This window comes from Canis lupus, chromosome 35 (genome assembly GCF_048164855.1).
Source record: "Canis lupus baileyi chromosome 35, mCanLup2.hap1, whole genome shotgun sequence".
Taxonomy (NCBI): domain Eukaryota; kingdom Metazoa; phylum Chordata; class Mammalia; order Carnivora; family Canidae; genus Canis; species Canis lupus.
In genome coordinates, this window is record NC_132872.1 from 1,312,000 (window position 1) to 1,333,338 (window position 21,339).

A 21,339-nucleotide genomic window follows, 5' to 3' on the forward strand; every position below is an offset into this window, starting at 1 on the left:
TCTAACTGCCAGAGCCATCCGGACACTCGGAAAAGAAAGTCTTTTTAATAAATGCTGCTGGAACAACTGAATATCTATATGGAAAAACATGAACTTCAACCCAATCTTACTCCAGATGTAAAAATTAATTCTACAAGGATTATAAATCTAAATATAAAGCCCAAACCATAATCCTAGAAGAAAACATAGGATATCTTTGCAACCCTGCAGTAAACAACAATCTCTTGGACAAGACACATACAATACTAACCATAAAAAAGATGCATTAAAAAACCAAATTGGCAAGCAACAGAGTAGGAAAAAATATTCTTTAAAAAGATGCATTAAAAAACCAAATTGGCAAGCAACAGAGTAGGAAAAAATATTCTTAGTGTCTGTGTGCCTGACAAAAGTCTTGTATCCAGAATACATAAATATCTCCTACAAATAAACAATAAAAAGATATGAGTAACCCAGTTTTTAAAATGAGCAGAAGAATTAAACAGATATTTCACAAAACAATATATATGAATGACTTACAAGCACGTGAAAAGGTACTTAACGTGAGGCATCAGGGGAGTGTAAAAAAAAAACAGTGAATAAAGGTGTTCATAAGAATTTGGATGGGAAAAAAATTTTTTTAAAATAGAATTTGGATGGGAGTGATTTAACTTTTCTGTGTCTTGATTGTGACAGTGTCTGTGCAACATGCAGTTGTCAAAACTCTTAACTGTAAACCAAGATTAATTTACTGAACGTAAATTATGCCTAAATGAGATACAGGTGATTCTTGAACAACACAAAGTTGAACTGCACGTGTCCACTTATATCCATATTTTTTTGATAAATACAATGTAGTATGGTAAATGTATTTTCCTTATGATTTTCTTTTAAGATTTGTTATTTTAAAAAACAAGCACATGCATGAGTGAGGGTGTAGCAGAGAGAGAGGGAGACAGTCAGACTTCCCACTGAGCAGAGAGCCCAATGCAATGCAAGGCTTAACATGAGCTGAAATCAAGAGTCAGATGCTTAACCAACTAAGCCACCCAGACCCCACCACCACCACCAATTTTCTTAATGTTTTCTTTAGTTTATTGTAGGAATAAGGTATGTAATATAATATATATAACATACAAATTGGTAAGACTTCTCATCAACATAGGCTATTATTATTAAAGATTTAGGAAAAGTCAAAAGGTATATGTGGACTTTTAACTGTGGGAGATCAGCACATATCCCATATCCCACCCAGTTGAATGGCTAAAGAAAAAAAATTGATGACAAACATTGGTGAGGATGTGGAGCTCTGGTAGTTTTCATTCATTACTGGTGGGCATATTGTACAATCACTGCAAGAATTTTGGAGGAAGTTTTTGAGAAATTAAACATAGAACTAACCATATCACCCAGATTTTACCCAAGAAATCATGTCTACAGAAACACTTAACAGAAATGTTCATAATAGCCTTAATAATAATTAAGATCTAGAAATGACTCAAGTGTCTATCAGTAGTAAAATACCTAAGTAAATTGGAGTACATTTACACAGCACTACTCACCAACAAAAAGTAACAAACTACTAAAACACAACTACCTAGATAACATTATAAAACATTACATTGAATTAAAATACCACAAAAATACATACAGTAAGATTCCAGTTACATGATAATCATGAGTAGACAATAATTTCTATTGGTAGAAGTCAGTTGCTGATGACTGTACTGATTATAAAGAGGTACGATGGACATTTCTGCATTGGATGATGGAAAAGGTATATATCTTGTTTGGAATCGTGGTTTCATGGGTGTATACAGTTGTTGACACAACTGAACTGTTCACATTTTTACATCTTACTGCAATTTTTTAAGTAAGTTATAGTATGATAAGGACAAATTGTTGGAAAGGAATGAATTTGTTAAAAATAAATGTTAGACAAATTAGCTAGTTGTTTAGGGGAGTAAAATTAGCTTAGAGCCTCACTTCACACCTTGTGTTAAAATAAGTTTTCAGTTGGCTTAGAGTTAGGTGCAAAAAATTCAAAGCAAAAATAGATGTTTTTTTAAACTGTCCACGTGGGACAACTTTATATGGGTCACTGACATACTGCTAGACTATTAGCCTGACCAACACAAACTCATTCACCCAGAACTTTCCCAGTTTTAGCACTGAAGGCACCATGTCTAGAATTGCCTTTAGTCTCAATTTTAAAACTGAAAATCCCAGACACTCCAGGCCACTTGCTCACCCTTATGTGAGTGTAAGTTACATACAGCTTTATGTTAGACCGTAAGCATTAGTAGTCTTAAAATTTTAATGTTTACTAAGCTTCTTTAGAGAAATACCCTGAAAGCAATAGGAAAAACCTCAGGAGAAAAACTTGAGAAAAGATATTCAAAACTAAAGCCTTGTTAGGAACAAACTAATTTAAGTACCTCATTAGACAAAATTTAGCTGTTTTCAGTCTGCAACTTGAATCAGGTTCACCTCCAGGCCTTGTCCAGGCCTTGTTAAAAAACAGATTCTTAGACTCCATCCCTGAAGTTTTAAATTTACTATGACTTGGGTAGGATTTAAAATTCTGTATTTCGGGATCCCTGGGTGGCGCAGCGGTTTGGCGCCCGCCTTTGGCCCAGGGCGCGATCCTGGAGACCCAGGATCGAGTCCCACGTCGGGCTCCCTGCATGGAGCTGGAGCCTGCTCCTCCCTCTGCCTGTGTCTCTGCCTCTCTCTCTCTCTCTCTCTCTGTGTGTGTGTGTGACTATCATAAATAAATAAAAATTAAAAAAATAAAATAAAATTCTGTATTTCAAAAAAAAAAAAAAAAATCTGTATTTCTAACAAGTGTTCAGGAGATAACTGATGTTGCTATTCCCAGGACCAAACTTTGTGAACTACTGCTCTAAAGACCTTCCCTCAAATTGATGTTCTTAATGATAACCCACATCACTGGGAAAATTATAAATAAGTTATTTAGAAAAGCATGGAGGGACCCCTGGGTGGCTCAGTGGTTGAGCCTCTGCCTTTGACTTAGCGCATGATCCTGGTCCCGGGATTGAGTTCCACATCAGGCTACCTGCAAGGAGCCTGCTTTCCCCTCTGCCTGTGTCTCTGCCTCTCTCTGTATCTCTCATGAATAAATAAGATCTTTAAAAAAAAAATTTTTTTTTAAAGGAAAGCATGAGGGGATCCCTGGGTGGCTCAGCAGTTTGGCGCCTGCCTTTGGCCCAGGGGCGTGATCCTGGAGTCCTGGGATCGAGTCCCACGTCAGACTCCCGGCAGGGAGCCTGCTTCTCACTCCTCCTGTGTCTCTGCCTCACTCTCTGTGTCTATCATAAATAAATAAATCTTTAAAAAAATAAAAGGAAAGCATGAAAATAAATCATAGGTTTTATAAAATATTCTTTTTGATAAATTTAATGTTCTTGAAGAAAGAAGCTTTTGAAATCAAGATTCATTACAGATATAGAACACTATAGTTTTCAGTATGGTATAAATTAGGTATTACTGTTATTTCCAGTTATGACAAGTATGATATAGAATAATTTACATGTGCCGGAAATTTTGATCTAAGAATCTTAGATCACAAGTGACTCAAAAGACTTCAACAAAAATTCTCTTCTCTGAAAGTGAGAAAAGTGGCCCAAATTCAGAAGTTGTTCAAAACTTGAAATTAGGGGATCCCTGGGTGGCACAGCGGTTTGGCGCCTGCCTTTGGCCCAGGGCACGATCCTGGAGACCCGGGATCGAATCCCACATCGGGCTCCCGGTGCATGGAGCCTGCTTCTCCCTCTGCCTGTGTCTCTGTGCCTCTCTCTCTCTCTGTGACTATCATAAATAAATAAAAATTAAAAAAAAAAATTTTAAAAAAAAAAAAAACTTGAAATTAACCAAAGGCTTGCAGCAGTTTAGGAAGTTTATTTAAAAAAAAAAAAAAGACTGAATCTTCATAAGAGTGAGCTTTTGGAGTTTTAACTTGCTTAAGTCCCATCCTCTGCTCTCCAGCATCACATTAGCCTTGAGAAATAGTCCATATTTATAGTGAAAACCAATAATCTTACAGCCACTAGAGAGCAGGATGGGAATAGAATTTTCAGAGCCTCTTTCCCGGAGAATTGTCATAATTTGACCTGTCTGGCGGTTCTTTAAAATCCCACATGCAGGGCTCTCTGTATTGAACTGAATCAGTGCCCCAACGCAAAAGCCTTTTTCCCCTTTGGTACTTGTCAAAATTATAGGCACATTATGGCTGCCTGAGACATTGGATGAGGCAAACAGTAGGTTAATCAAAAGCTCAAAAGGATAAATGGGAATGGGCTCTCCATTAGGGCCTTTGATAAACTCCGACATATGCTCTTTGGAATCTCCCAGACACATGTATGTCCTGGACTCTACATACTCAGGAAAGACCTAAAAAGGTCCTAACTCACCTGTGACTGACCATGAGGCTCTCAGTAGACAGGAAGTGACGATTAAAGCAGAGTTAACAATTGCCTACCTGCGTTTTAAAGGCATTACCCAACATGCACACAGAGCCCTTTAGCAGAGAGATTTAACAAAATCTGTTTCTAGTCATTAACTGACCACCGAGCTAAACTAGGCAGAGGTTTCATTGGCATACACATCAAAAAATACAAACTTCATAGAATTTAGAAAGATCACCAAAAACAACTATAATAAGCAACAATAACAAGCCCTGGCAGGAAGACAGATCTGATTTCCAGAGTTCCAACATTATATAATTTTAAGTGTCTAGTTTTCCACACAAAAATCATGAGACCTGCAGAAAAACAAGAGAATATGGCCTTGTACACAGGGGAAAAAAGCCATCAATAGAAACTATCCCTAAGGAAGCTAAACATTGGGTTTACTAAACCAAGACATTAAATCAGACATTTTAAATATGTACAAAGAACTAAATAATGAGAGAGGAGGGAAAAAGGAACAATAGCTCAGCAAGTAGAGAATACCAATAAAGAGATTTCTATTATAAAAACGAAATAGAAATTCTGGAGCTGAAAAATATAACTGAAATGCAAAAATGCTCTAGACAAACTCAACAGTGGCTATGGCTAGCAGAAGAAAAAATCAAACATTTTTTTCTTCAAGATATATCTCTTGAGATTATCAAGATGAACAGGAAAAAAAATTAAGAGCCTCAGAGACTTGTGGAATATCATCAAGTATACAACAAATACATAATAAAGTCACAAAATGACAGGAGAGATAGGAAATGGCAGAAAGATTATTTGAGTAAAGAATGACCAAAAACTTTCAAAATGTGATGAAAAGCATAGTATATATCTCTGAAGCATATTGAACTCCAAATAGAATAAACTTGAAGAGATCCATATCATACACCTATTATAATCAAACTGTCGAAAGACAAAGATTGAATCTTGATAGTAGAGAAAAATAATTCATTACATTCTGGGGATCTACCATTCACATTGTGAACCACCATTCACAAACAACAAATCAAGACATTCCCAAGTAAACAAAAGCTGAAAAAGTTCATCTCTGCTAGATCTGTCCTACAAGAAATACTAAAGAGAATCCTTTAGATTAAAATAAAGACAATAGACAGTAACTAAATCCAAATGAAGAAATTGAGAGTGTTGTTAAAGGTAACTACATAGGTATATGTAAAACAGTGTAAATGTATTTTTTGTTAGTAACTCCTTTTTTCTCCAGTCTGACTTAAAAGACCACTAAATAAAGCAATATAAATCTGTGCTGATGGGCACACATTTTATAAAGCTGTAATTTTTGTGGTGATAGTATCTCAAGGCGAGTAGAGGGACAGAGTTATATAGGAGCAGAGTTTATATACCAATGAAATTAAGATGGTATTAATCCAAAGTAGATTATTATGTTGTTTATAATCCAGAGGAACCACTAAGATAACTGAAAATAAATATAATAAGGAAGTTAAAACGGTACACTAGTTACTACTTGTTTAACAAAAGAAGGTAGAAATGGAAGAATAAAGGAACAAAAAAGATCAGATGTGAAGAAAACAAATAGCAAAAATAGATGACATAATTAACTTTTTCAATAACTACATTAAATGTAAATGAACTAAACATTTTTTTAAGATTTTATTTATTCATGAGAGACAGAGAGAGAGGCAGAGAGAGAAGCAGGCTCTTCGCAGGGAGCCTGATGTGGGACTCCATCCCAGATTCTGGGATCACGCCCTGAGCTGAAGGCAGATGCCCAACCACTGAGCTATCCAGGTATCCCTGAAATAAACATTCTAATTAAAAAATAGAGTAGATGTTAAAAAACATGATCCAGGGAGCACCTGGGTGGCTGAGTCAGTTGAGCTGACTCTTGATTTTAGCTCAGGTCACAATCTCAGGGTGGTGAGATTGAACCCTGTGTTGGGCTCCGCACTCCCTGGGCAGTCTGCTTGAGATTCTCTCCCTCTTCCTCCACCCCTCTCCTCCCTTGCACACGAACTTGAGTGCTCCCTCTCTCAAACCTTTAAAAAAAAATCAACTATATACTATGATAGACACAATTTTGATTCAACAGTGGTTTACTTTTCAACAAAGATTAAAACTAAAAGGTTGGAAAAAATATACTATGTAAGCAGTAATCAAGAAACAGAGTGACTATACTAATATACAAAGAAAGCAAAGATAAAAATTGTTATTAAAACCAGGGACATTTATAATGAATGTGTTCTATAGATTATATAATGTATATATTATATATACTATATATATATCATTGTTGATTTATTTCTAAAAAGACAAACTATTAAAACTGACTCAAAAAGAAATAGAAAATCTGTATAGTTCTGTTACAATTAAGGAGACTGAATTGATAAAACACTTTGCAAAGATAAAAGCTCAGAACCAGATGGTTTCACTGGTATGGTCTACCAACCTTTAAAGAAGAATTAACACCAGTCGTTCACAAACCTCCCAAAAAAAGGAATAGACATGAAGAGTCTTCCCAACTCATTTTATGAGCAAAATATTATTGTTTTATCAAGCCAAGGACCTAATGGGAAGAGAAAACAACAAACCAATATTCCTTATGTATATAGATGTAAAAATACTCTTAAATATATATATATATATATTTTAAAGATTTTATTTATTTATTCATGATAGCCACACAGAGAGAGACAGAGAGGCAGAGACACAGGCAGAGGGAGAAGCAGGCTCCATGCAGGGAGCCCAACGTGGGATTCGATCCCAGGTCTCCAGGATCGCGCCCCGGGCCAAAGGCAGACGCCAAACCGCTGTGCCACCCAGGGATCCCTTAAATATATTTTTATACAAACACACACACACACACACACACACACACAATGGAATGTTACTCAGCCATAAAAAAGAACGAAATCCTGCCATTTGCAAGACATAGACGAAGCTAGGGCAGCCCGGGTGGCTCAGCGGTTTAGTGCTGCCTTTGGCCCAGGGCATGATCCTGGAGACCTGGGATCGAGTCCCACATCAGGCTCCCCATGGGAAGCCTGCTTCTCCCTTTGCCTGTGTCTCTGCCCCCCCCCCCTCTCGAATAAAGAAAATCTTAAAAAAAAAAAAAAAAAAGACGAAGCTAGAATATTATGCAAAGTTAAGTAAGTCAGTCAGAGAAAGACAAATACCTATGATTTCACTTAAACGTGGAATTTAAGAAACAAAACATGAGCAGAGGGAAAAAGAGAAGCAAGCCATAAAACACTCTTAACTACCGAAAACAAACCGATGATGGTTACTAGAAGGGAGATAGGCAGGGGGATGGGGTAAATAGGTAATGAGGATTAGGAAGTGCACTTGTGATGAGCAATGGGTATTATATAGAAGTGTGAATCACTAAATTGTACCCCTGAAACTAACATTACGCTGTATGTTAACTGGAATTTAAATGAAAACTTTCTTTATGTGTGTTTATTTTAACTTACCTGCATAATGACATCCTTTGTAGATAATATCAAATATCAGGTCTTTATATGGTTAAAGTGTTCTTTTATATAAATTTTATAATCCCAAGAATTTCTGGACTCCTAGTCATTTTTTCCAAAATTGGTATGTGGTCTTTAACAGGTTTGAGACTTGATGTTGACAAAACATGCTTTCATATAAGAATTGCATGACAGTTCTTCCTTTCCAAAAATATTTGATCAAGGTTTCAAGCATTATTGTAATCCATTCACTGCTGGTTTTTAGAGGGAAAAACAACTTGATTTTAAAGTTACTACCATTTGAATATAATGCTACCATGAATTTCCATTTAAGTTTTGCTAATAGTGGGAAAGGTACAATGTCTTAAGGTAGTGTGCTTGCAGTATATACTAGGTATCAGCAGCATTTCAGAAATAAGAATGAAGTTGTTTATTCTTGAGTTGAATTGATCACTAATTATTTCACTCAAGGAAGTGCTCTGTCTTCAAAACATGTCTCCTTGTTCATTTAATAATATTTACTCTATTTAAATATCAGTCCCTGAAATCTGAGCTGTATTAATACTTTTAAATACTTGCCTTCTTGTTACTCCAAAAGAATGGGACCTTAGTTTGGGGGAAAAGAATTGGAACTGAAATGAGTAGTAGGAGTGAAAGTAAGGCAGAAGTCAAAAGGATGCTGCATACAAAATGAAAAACCCTCCATTGCTTGAGTTTCTAGTGAAATGAACTAGAAATGAGTTTCTAGTGAATGAGTTATGTATGAAATAATGACATTTATTGAGATTTCATGTTATCAAATTAAGGTATTTTTCCCAAGAGATTGGTAGAGGACTTCCCAGAAAACCTAGAAGAAAATGTTTCGGCATTGCTGACTTGATGTTAAGCAAAGTACTCTTCGTGAATAAAATTGCTTTCATTGATAGTAATTTTATCTGTGCTTCTCAGAATGTAGGCTATTGTGGTTTCTAATCAGTGTGAATAATTTCTTTGAAATTTAAGATTTGATTTGATTTACAGGTAAACAGTGTTGACCTCAGAACTGCCAGCCATGAGCAAGCAGCAGCTGCTTTAAAAAATGCTGGCCAAGCTGTCACGATTGTTGCACAGTATCGGCCTGAAGGTAGTAAAATTCTTTATTGTTTATTTCAGTTTTTAGAATTCTTCCTTTTAATAATGTTTAACTTTCCAAGCTTAACTTTTTTTATATTTTGATCTCTTTTATTAATGTAGCATTTGTTTAGTCTGAACCTATAGTTCACTACCCATGTCAAAGTGTGGTCAGTAGGCTATAGGAATTTGAGTATTTCACTGTTATTGGGTTAATTTTCAAGTGTTTATTTTTTAAAATCTGTCCTCTAATCGAACACATATCCGTGTTATTAACTCAGTGATCCCAAAGGATCATAAAAACCATATGCAATGATAGGTAGCATTGCCAAAGAAAATTATGTCATCCCCTTTTCTGACTTTTGAATTAGATTATATTGTTTATATCAAGATTTAAGATATGTTTTTAATAGCCCTTGTTGCTGTTTAAAATAAAGAGAGAAAAATACAAGTTTGGAATGTAATATGTTTCTAGATAATGAAGTATCGTGGACGTGACCTAAGTTCCTAGGGAAAGAAAGTGGTAATGGAAAATTTGAGGTCATGCCATGTTTAAATGTATGTAAAACTCTAGTGTACATCAACATAACCACTTCTCCAGTAAAACCTCAGTGGAATTTTAAAAGCTTAAACACCCAGAAGAATACATAGCATAGCAGGTAATGTTCAGAAACAACAAGGTGAAGAAGGAAGGGATGATGTGACTAAAGGAGTCAGTGAAATAATTTCTGATTTAGCAACTGTTAATATTTATTTTTTTCTTAGGTCAGGATTTATTTTTGTAACAAAACCAAATAAATTTTTTTGGCTAATCAAAGTAGCATATATGGCTTTCCTTGCTATTTCATAATATGTATTGTTGTTAACCTCAGCATTTTAGGTCCATTAACTGGACAGAGATAAATCCATTTACATAATAGATAAGTTCCAAATAAATTCACACTAACCAAACAGAGACTAATATATGAAATCAGAATGTCAATTTTTTAATTCAGTGAAAAACAAAACCTCCATTGGGACCACACATGCCTTTAATCTTCTGGCCAGCACATTCTTGCCCTATAGGTATACTATATGGAAGCCAAGTTATCAATATGTACTAAGATACTGGCTTCCCAGTGTAATAGAAGGCCTCTCATTTATATATGTGCATAAGGAATCTAGACTATTTAGGTATGTTCAAAGGTAAGTCAATATCTGGCCTCAGAAAACATATAAAAGCAACAAGGAAAATAAAATATACATGCTCTTCTGATACAACTCCACCTCACATTAAGCCCTGGACAACAAAATATAGGCAAAAGCTTGCTTATGCAACTTGAGATCCAGCAGAAGCTACATAGAAAGAGAGAAGAGTAAAAACATGGAATGCTGAGAATTCTCAGTGGTGGCAGAACTTAGAAAACGACAGAAAATTACTCACTCTAAAGGTGAGGAACTTTTTTTGAGGTATAAAAACCTCATCCTTTGGTTTTGGCAAGCTTCATGGGAATTGGAGTGAACATGCTAAAACAGAAGCCCATCCTTGATGTGGTTTGGTTTAGAGAAGAAGAGTAGTTTTGGAGTAAAGGAATATGTCTTAATACAAGTATCAGATAATGTGACAGTCCTTTGGTTTCAAAGGCCATGAAGATACTGTGCTTCCATCCTTCCTGCACCCCTTAACTTTCTAGTTCAGCTACAATAGCTGGTCCAGCAAAATCCACTTATTCAGTACTAAGCAGTTAAAAAGTAACTGTCCCTGCATTCATACAAAGATATTAATAAGAACCGGTGAAAACAAACAGCAAAACTTAGCAACACATAAAAGTTAGTTACATACACACACAAAAAGCATTGGCATAGATGAGATAAAAATTTGATCTTAATGTTTTCAACAAGTAATGCATTCATTTCTTTGAGAGAAGACCACTAAATAGAAGTGTAAGAACTGTATGGAAAAATGGCTTCACAACCCAAGAGATTGATTTTGAGATAGCAAAACCCAAGAAAGAAGAAGAAAGTAATTTCTTAAATTGAGCTCAAAGACAAAGAGACACTGCAGAAAAATCAATAGAGGATACAGGAGGAAAAATAAAATGAAACAAATAAGGAGATTTTTAAAAGATTAGAAAATATTAGGCAATGGAAGACAGGCAAGGATATATATGAAATATATACATAATTAGACTTTCTAAACAAAATTTTGTAAAGAAGAGAATAAATGCTTGAAATTATATGTTCAAGAAAACTTTACTGAATTAAAAGGAAGTGAATCAACACGATAGAAAATTGATTCAAAATCATCTAAATTCAGACATTCTATTTAATGTTTATCAAGAAAGAATCTTCTGAGACCCAGGTGAAAATACTGAGTTGTATTTAATAAGGAGTTAAAAATTGATGGAAAGAAGAGCTATGCTCTGATGTTTGGTAAGCATAGACCAGAACCAGGATAGTTAACTTTACCATTTTTTTATGTTTAGCACCTTTTAACTAAGCCTAACTTCTATCTGTCTGCACTAGATATACTTGGCCATTGATGGTTGGGAAGGGTGGACTACTGTTTTCCTTGAATAGTTATTGATTGGGCCCAAGAATCTTCCTTTTAGATTATCTTTTTCTGTGCTTGTACTCTAGTCTTCTTCTCTTTTCTTTTTTGTGATTTCTATATGAAATCTATATGAAGCTTCTATATGAAGCTTTCTGATTGATATTTTAGTTGATACTTTTTCTTCAGTTGTAATTAAAATTTAAACTGTTCTCTTGATGGAGCCATTCTTTTATCAAGGAGATTTTGCATTCTACTTTGATTATTCAAGTAGCTACTGTTCAGTTGGTGTTTCTCTTTCTAGGCTAGACCCTTATGTTAGTTACTCTTATAGATGTGGAGTTTTTTTTTTCTGAATATCTCCTGAGTGCCAAACTTACTATTATCTTATTTGATGTCACCAGCTGTATTTCTCTATGGTGTTTGCAATTGAGCATGCCTGAAACAATTATTTTACCATTTCAGTCCATGACACTTCCACTGATTCTTAAGCCAGAAGCCTCAAGGTCTTCCTTGACCTCCCTTTCCTTTCTGATCTCTGTGTCAACTAGTTACTTCCCTAGCCAAACCACTATCCTCTCTTACCTAAACTATTCTAATAGCCTCTAACAAGTTCTTTCTTGATTTTCTCCAATCCTTTCCCTGCTCATTAAGCAAAATGATCTTTTTAAATACAAAGTTTGTGTGTCATTGTGTCATTTCCCATTTAAAACATTTTCATTGAACTCTGAATAAAATCTAAACCCTTTAATAGGACCTGCAAAGAAGGCACTGTGTGACTGAGCACATCAAAACACGTGTGATCACTGCATGCCCTCTATTCCTTCCTTTTCTTCTTAGGCTCTAACAGTACGGGTCTTCTTTCAGACCCTTTATCTCATCATATACTATCCTAATTCTCGGATCATCCTGTACTTTCTTAGAGTCTTCTTTTTCCCTGTTCTTTGTATGGCTGGCTCTTTCTCATGGTTCTATTTCTGATAGCACTGCAGTATTTTTCTTATAACACTTAACACAGTTTATAATTCTATATTTAGGTGCCTGTTTGTTTATTATTTATTTAAAGCTTGCTCTAGAGCCTTATTAAATATGTAGCTGTATCTCTACATACAGATAATGAGATAGACTAATAACAAAGCTAGTAATAGGATTCAGTCCTCTATCTATTACCTTCAAAATCTAAATACTTTTCACTGGGAATATTTTAGTGAGTGCTTAGTCTGGCAGTGTTGACATTTACTGTATTCTTTTAACATAGCCTTTTAACTGTTGCCTGATAAAAACAAGGTAAGTACCGATAGAGCACAGAAGGCAGCCTTTGCCTTAGGAATTCAAGGAGAAGTACTTTATGTTACCAACATGAGAAAAGAGATCATAAAGTAGGATTGGGGTTTAACTGGCAATCTAAAGAATGGATAGGATTTAGATGGGCAGAGAAGAAATGACATCATAGATTAAAAAAAAAAAGAAGACCAAAAATAGGAGTTAAAATTTAAAACTTTTGGGTACTTTGAAAGCACCTGTCTCCTCCTTGTTGTATTGCTTCTTATACGTTTGTTTATAAGGCAGTGATGGTATAGTTTTATGTTTCATTTTATTATTATGTATTTTTAATAAATGTATTTTTGTTGTACAGCACTTTATAAAAATATATATTCCACATCATCAATGTGTAACTGCTATGAAGGCCAAAGATATAAGTTGAAGGCTCAGATTTCTCTCTTACTGACCATTTTAAGAAGTATAAAGTAACACTGATAATCATTCATCTCTCTGTAGTTAGTATCTTCACTTTACTAATGATGAATCCCTTGGGATTCTCTGCCTCACTGATAGTCTGACATACATGTATTCATACAAGCAGACAAAGAGCAAAGAGGTAAGCTTTTGGTAGGAGTAAGTTTTTATCTTTCAGAATCTATAGCTCTAATCAAACACAGGCCCTGGAATTACTCTGCTTGTTTTTGACTCCATATTCAGAAGTTACAATATTTTGGCAAATAGTTCCTGATCTGTCAAGAACTTCCTATGAGTTAAGTAATAGAATATAATAGAAAAAAATTGTATGCCAAATATGGTACTAGCCATAGTTACATTGTTACATTTATGAACTCTTTTAATTCCCATGAAGCCTATAAGGTAGGCACTGTTAATCTCCATTTTACATTACAGATGAGTAAACAAAGGCACAAAAAGTTTAAGTAATAATGGCAGTTACACAGCTATTAAGTGGTTAAGATTTATTCTAGCCTCTTTGTAGAAGAGGAAAAACTTGGCTCTCTAACCTTTTAGTTTCACTTGCTGGGGCCTGCAGCTTAAACTGACAGAAGACAGATTCACATGAGAAAGGATTTATTTTATATGCCTAGGAGGAGCCAGCAAAAGAAGGTAGGGCTCATTCGTGGCTTATATACCTAACTTAGTATGGAGAAAAGAGTGGAAAGAAAAACCTTCTACGGTATAAACAAATAGATTTTTAGAAGAAAGTTTGTGATAATGTTTGTCTGTATACCTAAGAGTAGTCTTTCCATCTCAAAGCCATAGTACTCTCCAGGAGAAGGGATTTATGACTGCCTTCCCAAAGTTGCTTCTTTTGTTTAGATAAGGGAAGCTCCAGGAAAGCTTTTTTGTTTTTATTATTATTATTATTATTATTATTATTATTATTCGTTGAATCTCTAATGTCTTCAGTTTAAAATAATCTTTATGACAACTCTGGGTTCCAGGTGGGTCCTCACATCCTGAAAAGCCCTAACCTCAAATACTCTATCTTGTTGTTCCTCAAGTGTACTAGTACTATATCAGTTTTCAGACCTTTAATCTATATTTTTGGTTAAAAAAATAATTGATTATATTGCAATGACACTATTAAAGGAAAAAGAGATAAAAATAATTAAACTTAACATGAAACTTACTTTTTCTTTCCTATTGGTTGTCTTAATTTTTTTTTCTGCAAGAAAAAAACATTTCTTGAAGTTTATATTATTCCTAATTTTTAAATGGCTAAAACGAAATCTAGAAAAATTGAGAGGTTTAGTTAGAGCCACTTGTCTGAATTCCAAAGCTTTAATTTAAATCTCAACTGCAGGGGATCCCTGGGGGGCGCAGTGGTTTGGCACCTGCCTTCGGTCCCGGGCGTGATCCTGGAGTCCCGGGATCAAGTCCCACATCAGGCTCCCTGCATGGAGCCTGCTTCTCCTTCTGCCTGTGTCTCTGCGCCTCTCTCTCTCTCTCTCTCTCTCTCTCTCTCTCTCGAATAAATAAGTAAAATCTTTAAAAAATAAAATAAAATAAATCTCAACTGCATAAATCAGCCAATCTCAACTGCAGAAGTAGAGTTTTAATCCCAGCTTCCTCATTTTATTTCCCTTATTCCTTCTGGTAACAACCAAAGAAAGTCGAAGTACAGACTAAATGGAAAGGTTTTATTGTGGACCAGTGGCATTTCTTTGTAAAAAAGCATTTGTCATCTCTTATAGTGATTTCCTATAGTGGCTTCCTAATTAAGTTTTGTTTTAGTGTCTTACTTTCCTTCCTATATCTTTCTACTACCTAAGCAGCCTGCTTTCTTACTCAAAACAGTTCCCTTTTTCTTTCTTTAAATCAGTCCTATCTATTCTCTGAGAGGTACTGCTCTCAGATGTTAAGTTCTATATTTAATTAATATATTTCATTATAGAGTTTTTAAATTAAATAAACTCATTAATGAGTTTTATATTTCATAGTTGGGATTGGAAGTTTCAAAGAGATTGGGGGAGGTACAATTTATTTCCACTCTCTTCCCCTAATTTCTTCCATCTTTTCACTTCTGGCAGGGTCAAAACAAAGATTAGAAGTTGAAAAGGGGAATAAAATGCAGACAATCATCTATTAAACATTATCTTCTCCTCTTATAAGCATATATATTATTTAACCTGTAGCCAGCAGTTCAGAGACTTCCCTAAATATATTTGATGACAAAGTTCGGAAATTCTGGAATATTGAATAGAGAAAACTTTCTGTGTAACATTTCAACTCTCTCCCAGTGGTAGCTTTCCTAGACTAAGTTGTGATGTGATTTTAATAGTAAGTAAAGAAGATCTGAATAAAGTAAACACAGTACTAAATTTGAGACACAAATTTAAGAAATTAACAAAATTGACTTAATACTCCAGTATCTTAAATGTTGAATATCTGAGACTTTAACTGCTACTTGTAATAGCTTAGTTACTTCTTAGGAAAGAGTATTCTTTACTATAAAAAAAAAAGAATGTGGGGGGAAAAATGTGTTCTTTTTACAGAAGGTTTTTAAATTTCTAAAATGTATAATGTTTTAAGTCATTAGAACTCTCATTAATTCAACTGGCAAAATCACTGAAAACAACTAGTAATGCTGTATGAAATATAATGAACAAGAGCTGTTAAGTCAGTAAGGGATTATCAAGCAAAAGTGAAGGAAAACTAGGAACTCAGCTAAAGAAGCACAGACATCGCATTTGTATAAGAGCTGTGATACAATGGCTTACAAGAGCCAAATTGTCAGATTTTCGGGAATTGTGCAAAGTAGTTGTTAAACAGAGTCATTATTAAAAATGAAATTATGGGGCAGCCCCAGTGGCGCAGCAGTTTAGCGCCACCTGCGGCCCGGGGTGTGATCCTGGAGACCGGGATCAAATCCCACGTCGGGCTCCCTGCATGGAGCCTGCTTCTCCCTCTGCCTCTCTCTCTCTCTCTCTCTCAATACAATTTTTTTTAAAAATCCTTAAAAATGAAATTATGGAGAACCTGGCTGGCTTGGGAGAGCACGTTAACTCTTGATCTCAGTGTTGTTAAGTCAAGCCCCACATTGGGTGTAGAAATTACTTAAAAAATAAAAGTTTTAAAATGAATGAATGAGTAAATGTACAAATTAGATATTTAAAAGATTAGAATAAGGGCACCTGGATAGCTCAGTGGTTGAGCATCTGCCTTTGGCTCAGGTTGTGATCCCTAGGTCCTGGGATGGAGTCCTGCATCAGGCTCCCCACAGGGAGCCTACTTCTCCCTCTTCCTATGTCTCTGCCTCTCTCTCTCTGTGTCTCTCATGAATAAATAAAATCTTTTAAAATTTTTTAAAAAGATTAAAATATTAAAAACAAAAGTATAAATATTGAAAACTTACCATTTCCTAATCATTTTCTAGGACAATCACTAAACTAATGGATTAATAGAGCAGTGGGACAAATAGAAAATTAAAAATAGGATAGTAGATTTAAAGTTGAATTGCCCAGAACTACCGCCTCCCCTATTCCCAGAAAAAAAAAAAAAAAAAATGGATAGCAAAACCAAAATTTATTAACAGATCTCTGACAAAACTAGATAAAAGGATATCCCCATGAGCCCCAAATACAAGCAAATACAAACAAGTTCTCAACAGCTGTGAGACCCTATATTACCAGGATCTGTACAAGGGGAAGCAGCACAAGAAGCCCAAAAGCCAGTCAGTACTCACTAGAAAAGGCAGTGCCCAATTTGAGAACAGCACCTACAATTGTAAGGGTTTTTGCACAATCTACATTTTAAGCACAGGGGATCTACAGTAAGGTATAAGAGAGATGGAACAGTCTGGGCCCTCCAACACAATTAACCAATGATAGCTCCATTTCAGTACAAAACCCCAAATCAAGGGAAAACTTCTAAGAATAAAATCCAGATTCAGGAGTATAAGGATAATAGAGCCAAAGGAAACAGAAGGTACAGACAAGTAGGAGGAAAATACACCACTAGGAAATCTCAGTGTGAGATAGTATCTTTGAACATTTGTCCGAAACAACAAATGAGGGAACTCCAGACCTGTGAAGACAAAAGGCATCCTGATCCAAAATAGGCTTATCTAAAAGTTCAGAAAAACTGAGTCACCTGGGTGGCTCAGTCAGTTAAGCATCTGCCTTCAACTCAGGTCATGATCTCAGGGTCCTGGACTCCAGCCCCATGTTGGGCTCTCTGCTCAGTAGGGGTCTACTTCTCCCTTTCCTTCTGCCCTTCCCCCCCCCCCCTTGTGCATCCATGCTTGTGTGCTGTCTCTCAAATAAAATATTTAAAAAAATTTTTTTTCAGGAAAACTAATTTCACGTAAAAATGAACAACAGAAACAGACAATTGAATCCAATTGTAATCTGTTGGAGGGCAGCCCAGGTGGCTTAGTGGTTTAGCGCCACCTTCAGCTGGGGTGTGATCCTGGAGACCAGGGATCGAGTCCCATGTCAGGTTCCCTGCATGGAGCCTGCTTCTCCCTCTGCCTGTGTCTCTCTCTCTGTCTCTCTCTCTGTCTCTCATGAATAAATAAATAAAATCTTAAATATATATATATATAAGCATGCTAAAAAAAAAAAAGAAAGAAATCTGTTTGAAATATGAAAATAAGGATCAGAATAACATCTCCACAGTGAAAGTATGCCAGAAAAACATGCCAATGAAATAAATGAAAAGTGTAACCTTAAGTATGGAGTATTTGAAAGAACAATGTAAATGAGTTGATAAAATTTTGAAAATTATTAAAAATAAAAATGTTATTTCAAAAATTAAGTTTAACAAAGAGGAGCATGATATTTCCTTAAAGTAAGTAGGTAAAAATGAGGATATTTTTTAAAATCAAAAATAAGAGCTCCTTACCTTCCATATCCTGATCAACTTAGTCATAAAAGCCATTAGTTGGAGTATAGTAGGGTAGTTATCTGCATTACAGATTTGGGAGTTTGGAGACAGCTATGGTGACCCATTAGGACTTAATCATGAAGAGAGGACTTCTGTGTGGGGTATTGCTCTGGTGTGAGGAGTCAGAGTCTGAGCAGAGTGAGGAGGTAACACATGAGACTGGTTAAAGCCCAGTCAAGGTAGTAGGTAGTAGAGACAGAAGACTCCTTACATACAGAGAGTGATCCAATGAATACGTATATGCTGAAGGTAATGTTATCTGTAATTTTCATTTTTAGAATAGTGCTAAATATGGAAAGGGAGAAAACTTAAATATAAACCTATATTAGATTAGAATTGGAGAAATTGGTATAAGCATGTTTTCAATTTATATAAACATAACTATAGTTATAAATGTGTGTCTATTTTACGTGTGTGTGTATAAAATTCTCTAGCCCTATGCAGTGAGAGAGCCTGCGACCAATAGCAGTGAGTACACCTAACACTCAGATCTTGGCCTCTAAATACTCTTCCCCAAGGCTGTTTGGATTAATGGCCAGTTCCAGGGGTGGGACAAGGAAACTACTAGAATTACTCTGTAATATTCTGTGCCAGAGAGCAAAGAAATGCTCGAGGAATGATGGAGATATGTCAAAAGGACAGAATACGGGCAGCCCTGGTGGCGCAGCGGTTTAGCGCCGCCTGCAACCTGGGGTGTGATCCTGGAGACCCAGGATCGGGTCCCGCATTGGGCTTCCTGCATGGAGCCTGCTTCTCCCTCTGCCTGTGTCTCTGCCTCTCTCTCGCTCTCTCTGAATGAATAAATAAATAAATCTTTAAAAAAAAAAAAAAAAAAAGGACAGAATACCCAGTTTGAAAGTGTTCACACTGGCTAAATTGAGCAATAATTTGAGGTTATACTGTACTAAGTAAACTTTGAAATCATGAGTCTTTACTAATAAAAAAAATAGAATTAGTTGGAGGTTTGATGAGAATGGAGGAAGTGTATATGATTTCAGTGACTTGTCATTTGCAAAGGGAAAAAGTAATTTCACAGAGAATCAAGTGCTAAAAGTTGATAACATTAGTAATGAGACAAAAAAGAATTGTAAACTACCTGCTAGAGTGCAGTGGGGAGAACATAACATCTCTTCCATGATTCCTGCCAGATTTGCATAACCAGAATCTAGTCATGTGGAAACATCAGACAAACCTAAAGTGCGAGACAGTCTACAAAATAATTGACCTGTAATCTTCAATAGTATCAAGATTACAAAGCCAAGGGAAGACTGAGGAACTGCTGTGTCTGAAGGAAACTAAAGAGATACGACAACTAAATGCTCATATGCTCAGATATGACAACTCATGGTTTCAAACTAGGCCCTTCTGGGCAGTCCGGGTGGCTCAGCAGTTTAGCACCACCTTCAGCCTGGGGTGTGATCCTGGAGACCCAGGATCGAGTCCCACGTCGGGCTCCCTGCATGGAGCCTGCTTCTCCCTCTGCTTGTGTCTCTGCATCTCTCTGTCTCTCATGAATAAATAAATAAAATCTTAAAAAAAAAATAGCCCCCTTTGAGGCACAGCGCATTCATCATTGGGGAAACTTTAGTGGGGTGTGGGCATTAGATGTATTAATGTTACTTTTTTATTTTGATGGCTTTGTTGTTAATATAAGAAAATTTCCATTATTTATAGGAAATACATAGTATTTCCTATAAAGTATTCAAGGGTGATGAGACATCAGGGAGGCAAGTTACTCTCAAAATGTATTAATTTTTAAAAGCAGGGAATTAAGAAAGATATGAGAATGACAGATAAAGTAGGCAAAGAATATTCAACATATATGCAGAAGTCTCATAGGAAAAAACTAAAACAAAGCATATAGGACAAATACTAACAATGTAAAAACAAGAAAACCTTCCTAAAATTAAATAAAAAACAAACTATATATCAAAAAGATATTCTATATACCTAAGATGATAACCAGCACTGAGAAATATTCTCATAAAATTATTGGAATTACAAGAAAAATACACACATCCTGCTCTCCAACCTCCAGCAAGCTCCTCAGCCTCTCTGCTCTTCCTTTTCTGCTGAGTTCCAATCCCTGGGATGCTTTCCATCTCCCTTCTCCCAGGACTGGTCTGTCCTGTTCCATCTGTTCAGGACAGCAATGAAACTGAAAACAAATTGGGAACAAACCAAAAATTGTATGGCAGCTTTCAATTTCTATCACTCATTTTTAACTTCACAAATAAATAATAAAAATCTCAAAATAAAAAAATAAAAATTTCAGTGGAATTCCAGGCCAAAGGTTTAAAAAAAAAAAAAAAAAAAAAGCTCTTTAAAGGAAAGAAAATGAGATAGTTATTAGAATTTCATCAGCAATAGCTTATAGGAAACAGTGGGAGTCAACATACTCAAAGAATCAAAGAAATTGAATAGAATAGACTCTCACATATAAAGGCGGAAGTCAAATGTATAAATAACAGATTGATATTCAGTGATATTGTTCATATAAACACTCTGAGAAGAAAATAAATTTCAGACACCCAGAATGATAGAGATGCTGATCTCTAAGGACTAGTGCTAGCAATTAATATAGTTGTAAGGAAGAGAGTATATGATATGAAAAGACTGTATGCTTTGATAGTTTGGATACAGTACAATTATCAGAAAATGGGGAAAATTTGGAGATGCTATGAAAATAACATAAGCTTTCTAATTACTTTAAAGTTTTAACTGTATATAAAAGGATATTTCAGTTTAGCTCTGAGAGATTGCTCATGGTGAAGGGGGCAAAAGCTAAACAAAAGGTTACCATTAGAAGAATAAACTTCCCTAATTTTATATTTATGTATTTATTTTTGAAAGTGTATAAAATTTATTTAAATCTGTTTTATGAAATATCTGAATATTTTATAAGAACAAAATATTAATGTTTGAAATTACTTAATACATTTATAAAATGTATTTATATAATTCCTTGTTTTAGGAATTTAATTAATGTATTTTTAAATTTAGGAAGGCTTCTTCTTTTGTATTTGTGTGTGTAAACAAATGAAATAGACTGCATAGCAAGAGTATGTTCTAGTTACTATTGTTTCATAACTTGTCCAAAGCTTAGTGTATTAAAACAGTAACC

General features: G+C 35.3%; 1 protein-coding gene across 33 annotated transcripts in view; it reads left to right on the top strand.

Moving 5' to 3' along the window:
* DLG1 (discs large MAGUK scaffold protein 1) overlaps positions 1-21,339 on the top strand; it is a 237,583-nt gene that overhangs the window by 171,054 nt on the left and 45,190 nt on the right. For all 33 annotated transcript variants that reach the window (XM_072812020.1, XM_072812003.1, XM_072812016.1 and 30 more), the window contains one exon: positions 8,924-9,026. In XM_072812020.1, coding sequence (XP_072668121.1) covers positions 8,924-9,026 — 103 coding nt within the window. The remainder of the gene's footprint in view (positions 1-8,923; positions 9,027-21,339) is intronic.